Source organism: Elephantulus edwardii, unplaced genomic scaffold (genome assembly GCF_000299155.1).
Source record: "Elephantulus edwardii isolate Elephantulus edwardi_28Jun2011 unplaced genomic scaffold, EleEdw1.0 scaffold00032, whole genome shotgun sequence".
Classification (NCBI taxonomy): Eukaryota; Metazoa; Chordata; class Mammalia; order Macroscelidea; family Macroscelididae; genus Elephantulus; species Elephantulus edwardii.
In genome coordinates this window covers 21,181,902-21,189,715 of record NW_006399782.1, presented here as the reverse complement: position 1 = coordinate 21,189,715, position 7,814 = coordinate 21,181,902, and the positions used below count along the sequence as shown (strand labels likewise).

General features: G+C 41.5%; 1 protein-coding gene across 1 annotated transcript in view; it reads left to right on the top strand.

The window, feature by feature from the left end:
• Positions 1 to 6,672, top strand: part of TIGIT (T cell immunoreceptor with Ig and ITIM domains) — a 40,594-nt gene extending 33,922 nt beyond the window's left edge. Inside the window, exon 4 of the mRNA XM_006884322.1 lies at positions 6,424 to 6,672. Within this exon, the coding sequence (XP_006884384.1) occupies positions 6,424 to 6,672 (249 nt within the window). The remainder of the gene's footprint in view (positions 1 to 6,423) is intronic.
• Positions 6,673 to 7,814: the final 1,142 nt, after the last annotated feature.

Below are 7,814 nucleotides of genomic sequence, written 5' to 3'. Positions count from 1 at the left end.
TTGGAGAGGGACATCATGTTTGGGAGAGTGGAGGGATGGCGCAGGAGAGGAAGACCCTTGATGAGATGGATTGATTCTGTGAGTGGAGTGGTGGGAATGAATGTGTTTGAGACAGCGAGGTTGGCACAGGATAGAACGACATTCAGGGCTCTTGTACATAGGTTTGCTATGAGTTGCAAACGACTCGATGGCACATAAGAACAACAACAACGACATACTAGCCTGGGAATAAAAAATAGAAGAATAGTGTTGCCTTCATAGCCAAAAATTCAATTTTAAGTTCTAGCCTGAAAAACAATGTTGTAAGTGATAAGATATTATCCAAGCTCATACAAGGAAGACCTGTTAACACAACTACTATTCAAATATACACTCCTACATCTAGAACCAAGGAGGAAGAAATTGAGAATTTTTACCAAATTTTTCAGTCTGATATTGACCATAGATGCAATCAAGATGTGATCATGATAATTGGTGAATAGAATGAAGAAGTTAGAAACAGTGAAGAAAGAATAATAGTTGGAAAATACAGGCTTGGTTATAGAAATAAGACAAGAAATAGAATGGTTGAATTTTGTATGTACAATGATTTATTCTTTGTAAATACCTTTTTAAAAAATACATATGATGACTTTACACATAGATCTCACCTAATAGGCTGCATAAGAATGAGATTGACTACATTTGTGGAAGAAATTGTGGTAGAAGCTCAATATCTGCAGTGAAAACGAGGCCAGAGCAGACTGTGGGTCACACGATCAATTACTCATATACAAGTTCAAATTGAGGCTGAAGAAAATGAATACAATCCCACAAGAATGAAGATATTATCTTGAATCAATCCCATCTGAATTTCAAGATCATCTTAAGAAAAGGTTTGAGGCACTGAACACCAATGATTGAAGACCAGATGAGTTGTGGGATGATATCAAGGATATCATCCAGGAAGAAAGCAAAAGTTCAAAAACTGAAAGGAATGTCTAAAAATTGCACTAGAGCACCAAGAAGCCAAAAAAAGTGAAACATGCCGAAGTAAAAGAGCTGAACAGAAGATTTCAAAGAGTAGCTTGAGCAGACAAAGCAAGTAATATAATGGAATGTGCAGAGAGCTGAAATTAGAGAATAAAAAGAGAATTTACTCTGATCTTCTCAAGCTGAGAGAACTGAAAAACAAGCTTAAACCTTGAGTTGAAATAATGAAAGATGCTACAAGCAGTATATTGGATGATCCAGAAAGCATCAAAAGAAAACAGAGGAAATATACAGAATCACTGTGCCGAAAAGAACTGATTGACACTGAAAAATTTCAGGAAGTACCGTATGAGCAGGAGCCAATGGTAATGAATGAGGAAGTGGAAGCTACATTGAAGGCATCGGCAAAAAATAAGGCCCCAGGAATCAATGGGATACCAGATGAATTGTTTTAATTAATAGATACAGCCTTGGATTTGATTACCAGTCTATGCCAGGAAATTTGGAGGATAGCTGTCTGGCCAATGAATTGGAAGAAGTCCATATTTGTTTCCATTCCCAAGAAAGGTGATCCAGCAGAATGTAGAAACTGTCGAATATCACATGCAAGCAAAATACTGCTGAAGATCACTAAAAAATGGCTCGATCAGTACATAAATAGGAAACCGCCTGAAGTTCAAGCAGGATTTAGAAGTTGTAGCACCAGGGATATCATTGCTGATATCAGATGGATCCTTCTGAAAGTAGAGAATACCAGAAGAATATCTATTTGTGCTTTATTGCCTATGCAAAGGCATCTGACTGTGTGGATAATAAATAACAAGTAGTGGCTGACAGCGAGAAGAATGGGAATCTCAGAGCACTTAATTGTGCTCATGTAAAACCTGTACCTGAACAAGAAAGCTGTTGTGTGAACAGAGCAGGGAAACACTGCATGGTTAAAATTAAGAAGGGAGTGGGTCAGGGTTGCATTCTTTCTCCATACCTATTTAATCTGTATGCTGGGCAAATTATTTGAGAAGCTAGACTCTATAAAGAGGAATGGAGCATCAAGATTGGAGGGAGACTCATCAGTAATCTGCAGAAGGATGGAGGATGGACAAAGGAGTGGAAGACCATCGACTGGGTGGATTAACGTGGTGACTGCTGCAATGGTCTCTAGTGCATCAAGGAGTGAGAAGATGGCATAGGATAGGATGGGGTTCAGATCTACTGTTCATAGGGTCACTATGAGTTGCACGTGATTCAATGGCACCTAACAACAACAACAATTAAGTTCTTATAAATTTTATTTAGTGCAATGCTTCATAATACCTGATAAACTGCAATTGTATGAACAAACTTGTTAGAAGGAAGTGAATGAGTGTATTTTGTTAAGCAGCCACTGGCCAAAGTTGTCCTCTGGGGACCTTTCCATGTAGAAAAGAACAGATGAGTGTGTTCAGCTTCTGGCCAATGACTCTGCCACTGTCTATTCTCCATACATTCTCTGAGAGGCAGTGTTTGTCCTAACCAGCCCCAGCTGTAATTTCTGTAGCTCCATTTGGTCCTGCTGTCTTACTGGACAGTATCAGTGCATTCGATCTAGACTTAAGTTTTACACTGAGTACAATTACAGAAGGCCCAGTCAGGACGGGATGAAGATGAAACAACAAAGGGGCTCGGCATGTGTGCATTGTTCCAAGGATTTCTGAGGCCGAAAGAGTCCAAAGATTCCAAGTCCAAAGATTCCCACTCTGACCAAGTGTGGGAACTAGAAGACAGCAGCACAAAATCAGAATGTCACAATTAATCCTCTGAAAAAGGCTAAGGCATTCATATTTCTTTCTTTTAAGTAGTCTTTGTATATCCTACATTAACTATTATTTTCTTTATACTGTAAAGTTTATCCATCTTTACAGAAAAGGAAGGAATGAACCAGCAAATGGGCCAGGGGAGATATTTGAGAGAGGGCACAACTGACTCCAGTGTGTGTTCCAAGACTAAAGATGATCTCTCCAGACTCAGCATCTTGTTCCCTGCAGTGAGGCTCCAACCATACCTTTTTTTTATTTCTCAGTGTGTATACCACATAGCCCTACCCACCCACCTTTCCTTTTAGCATCCCTGGGATTATGTGTACACAATTGTGCTTAGGACTGGCTGACAAAGGAGCTCTATTTCTCATATTGGGAGCACTGGGGAGTGGGCAGAGTGATAATTGATTGTTTGTTGTTATTTCCCAAGTCTGGAGCTCTTTATAATTCTGTTGTTCAGACTCAAGTTTGCGCGCACACACGTGTGTGTGTGTGTGTGTGTGTGTGTGTGTGACCTATTTTAGAGCAGTCTCCATTCAGGCTGAGAAGGTGCCAACTTTGCACTGGACTTTTATGAGCTATGCCTCTGACTATCCTGTTGATGCCAGCTGTCCATTGATTTCTTTGCTTTAGCACAACCTTCACTTATGATGTTCTAATATGGATGTGACACCATCTCTTGATTTTCCAAAACAAATTTCAACATTTTTGTCTCCCTGCCCCCAAGTAAGAGTAGTTGTGTATGTCTGACATGAGTCCCTACTTTGATTTGAAAATTCAGGTTATCTTAGGTATGAGGCTAAAGGAAGAAGAGAGAGAGCATATTTTGAGCATCTATCGTGGGCTCTGTGGTCACACACAGGAATACAACATAGATCGTTCCCAGGCAGCATGAAGTTTAGGGCCAGGAAACACAGTTGGGTAAAGAGGTGCTAGAGAGAATCTAGGACCACATTATGGCACACAGGATGAATGCACCCTGCTCTCCTGCCCTCTACGGAATTCAAAATTGTTTTCCTTTTAAACAGTTTTCTCCCTCCTCTGTTTCAGTGCAGTATACATTATTGAACCCATCTTACTCAGTCTCTCCCCAACCCCAAGGACAGTCCCATTCTACAACAGTGGCATCATGTAATATTTGTTCTTTTGTGACTGGGATATTTCACTCAGCATAATGTTCTCCAGAGTTAACCATTTTGAATAATATTACATGAGTTCCTTGTTTTTTAATGCAGCATAGTATTCCATTGTGTGAATATACCACAGCTTCTCTAGCCATTCGTTTGTTGATGGGCACTTAGGTTGTTTCCAACTCCTTGCTATTGTGAACAAAGCTGCAATAAACATGGGTGTGCATATATCTGCTTGGATGTCAGCTATGGTCTCTTCAGGGTATATTCCCAGTAGTGGAATTGCTGGGTCAAATGGTATCTCTATTTGCAACTTTTTGAGAAAGCGCCATACTGCTTTCCACAGGGGTTGCACCATTTTACACTCCCACGAACAGTGAATCAGGGTTCCAGTTTCTCCACAACCTCGCCAGCATTTGTTGCTTGCTGTTCTGTTAAATTTTGCTATTTTGACTGGGGTGAAATGATATCTCATAGTTGTTTTAATTTGCATTTCTCTTAGGGCTAGGGATTTTGAGCATTTCTTCATGTGTTTGTTAGCCATCTGAATGTCGTCTTCAGTGAAGTGCCTGTTCATATCCTGTGCCCATTTTTCTATTGGATTATTTACCTTTATCTTGTTGTGGTGCTCAAGTATTTCATAAATTCTGGATATAAGTCCCTTATCTGATATGTTATTACCGAATACTCAGGGTGAAGTCTCTCTCAGGGAGGAGTGATAGGGAATGGCAAAGGACACACTGACAAAGAAGATTAATCAGAACTGGCTTTGACAAGCACTGTGGCATTTGGACAAGAACAAACTGGGAGGAGGGTAGAGAGAATAGTGCAACAATGAATGAATGGAAACCCAAAATCTCTGTAAATGTTTATGAAAATTAATAAAATATAATTATAGAAAAAAAAACACCAAAAAAAAAACACCAAAATTGTTTTCCTGCCTGGACATAGAGCTGTGGAGCTGAGTCTGGAATAACTTTTAGGGAAACTGGAAAATGGACAATGGATACAGCATATGCAAAACACAGAGGCAGATGTCTATGGCATTTGATAAAATGTAAGAGGAAAGGCAGCTAAATGAGGAGAAAGAACTTTGAGTCAGACAAACCTGAACCAAAACTGGATTTGTTCCTGGACAAGTGACTTCACCTGTCTGTAAATTCATCTTTATGTCACTGCAGTAGGACTGAAGCTAGGATTCCATCAAGAGCTCAGTGTGTGCTGCTCATGGTAGATTTCTGGTAAATGATAGCTCCCTGGTGTCAGACCCCGTATCTGAGAGTGGAGTGTGTTTGGGGAATCATGACAGGAGACAAGTCTAGAAAGGTGAGTATGATCAAGTCATAAAGTGTAGTTCTTTGGAGGCATCATGGTCTTCTCTGGAAAATGTAGTGAAATTATGGGTCTTATTCTAGAATAATACACATTTACACAAAAACACCATACCATTTAAAGGTTGTTTGTTTTTTTTTTAAAAAAAACCCACAAAAACTCTTAAAGTGTACCTGTCGATTCCCTTCTATTAGCAGTGGAAGCCATGAGAAAAGAGTATTGATATCACAGTTACCTAGAGATTTATGGCTAACTGGAGTTAATATTAGCCTCTATGCTTTTGTTCAGTTGGTGAAATGAAGCAAGCTAAAGTTTGTAGGGGGCAGGAGCAGTCTGTCAGCGAGGTAAAACAATGTTTCCCACTGAGAAAAGGGACATAGTCTGGGTGGACCATCAGGTAGTGACGTTCAATTAGTAGCCAGACATCTGGGCTTGGAGCTAGTTGAGGAACCTGTACCAGTTTAAGTAGAGAGCTTAAGAATCTTCAGAGGATAGATGGCAGCTGTAGGTACAACTATGGATGAAGTAACAGAGAAAAAGAGAGACTATTGCATGTGAGAAACAGAGGGCAGAGCTCATGGGGGCCCTTTCCCTTGAAAGGAAGAACAGGCCTTAAAGATAAAGATGAGTGGTCAGAGAAGGAGAGGGCAACCAGGAAAAAGCAATGTCATGGGAACAAGGAGATCCTAACAGAAAGAAGTCAACAGTGTCCAGGGCATCAACAAGGAAAGCCGACTTGAGACCAAGAACTTCTGTATACAAGGCTAACTAGAGCCACTGCTGTTGAGTCCTTTCTGACTTAAGGTCACCCTCCATCGAATTTCTGAAGCTGTGCACCTTTAAAGGAAGAAGCTGCCCAGCTATCTTTTGTGGAAGAGCTAGCCTGGTTGGTTCAAATTGCTGACCTTTGGGTTATCAGCCTGCTGTGCTGAATCATCAGCGTTCCTTTCCAAGGCTCAAGGAATAGGAAATTAGTAAGGGAAGTTGCACAATCACGCACAGCAAGTGGAGCGGCTAGCACTGAAATCTAGTTGTAATAATGTTGAGCAATCAGTGTTTGAAGGATAGGCATGGGGGGGGGGTGCGCATGCGCATGCCAAGTGCAAGGAAGACTTGTGTATCATGTTATCAGGCAGGGAGGCAACTTCTGAGTAACACCCCACATACTCACTTTGTGGTTTGCTTATTTTTAGAAGGGATCTCTTCACAGCCACCCTGCTGAAAGCGGCCTCAGAAGAGCACCATCTGAACAGGACTACGGGAGTCCCAGGTTTCTCTCAGCTCCTGGAAACTGTGTCCGGACAGAGGCTGCTCCTGGCAACCTCTACAGAGAGCCGACTGAAGTTACCTATGCCGAACTGCATGCTGAGCCGCATGACTACTTTAATGTTCTGAGTTACCGAAGCCTGGGAAGCCTCGGCTTCGTGGTAGAGACTGGTTAGCTCCCAGAGCCAGCTTGTGGAAAACACGTTCCTTGCTTTTGCTGTGATGGACTGGTATCTGAACATGCACCCTCTGCAGCACTGCTGTATGTGTATGTGGCCTGAGCATTGAATATGTTTCCCTGATGTGTGTGTGTGTGTGTGTGTTCAGTGGAATGAATAAATGTCATTCCTTTCATTTTCTTCATTTCCTACACCCTGTCCATCATTTCACTGTGGCAGGCCCTGGGTGAGTAGCATGAATCCTGATCATGACTGCAAAGCTGAACAACAAACATATTTGATCTATCAGGTACCCAGATCGCGTGCTGCTGAGAAATAGTTTCTTCTGAACATTATATGCAGGTTTTGAGGGTTTGTGAATATGATGATGATGTAACTATGGAGCTATCCTTGTCTCATTTCTTCCCTGTACTGTTTGTCAATACTAACTTATTCAAGACATTTTGTGAATAACGTATTGCAGCAGGATCAGTGGAGAGATTCAATGATGACAGTAATCTCTGACCTCTAAGATACCATGAAGAGGGGCTTTATGTGAAAAATAAATTCAGGAAGTGATTCAAGATGCAAAGCACAGACCTTTGGGAGCAGATGTTGGTTTGGGGCAAGGTGGTCAGTGTACACTTCTCTGTGGTGAGGTGATCTGGGAGGACAAGGTGGGATTTAGATAAAGGAAGAGAAAGGGAACTTTAAGGCTGGTCCAGCTGGGAGCAGAACGTTGCCTGGGAAGCTTGAACTTGTAGGATATAAAGCTGGTGGGAACTAAAAACCCTGTTCTAGAGATGGACTGTAGCACCAAGGGAGCCAGTGAACCTTCAGATTTTATTCTCTGGTCAGGCAGTTTCAGGTCTTCTTGGGTGGTGATTCAGAGTCCTTTGATGGTAACCTGGTAGAGAAGATTCTAGAAGGTCAGATTAGAAAAAAAAAAGGACTGTCAAAGAAATAGATTGGCATAAGTGGGCTCAGACATAGCAACAATTGTAAGGATGACAGAGGCCTGGGTCATCTTTGGTTCTGTGGTACATATGATTTTTGTGAGTTGCCACCATCTTGGCAGCACCTAACAACAGTAACAATGGCAGGCGTTCCCCTAGTGTGCACTGGGAAAACAGAATACGTCCACCTGAAGAAGCTTCTTC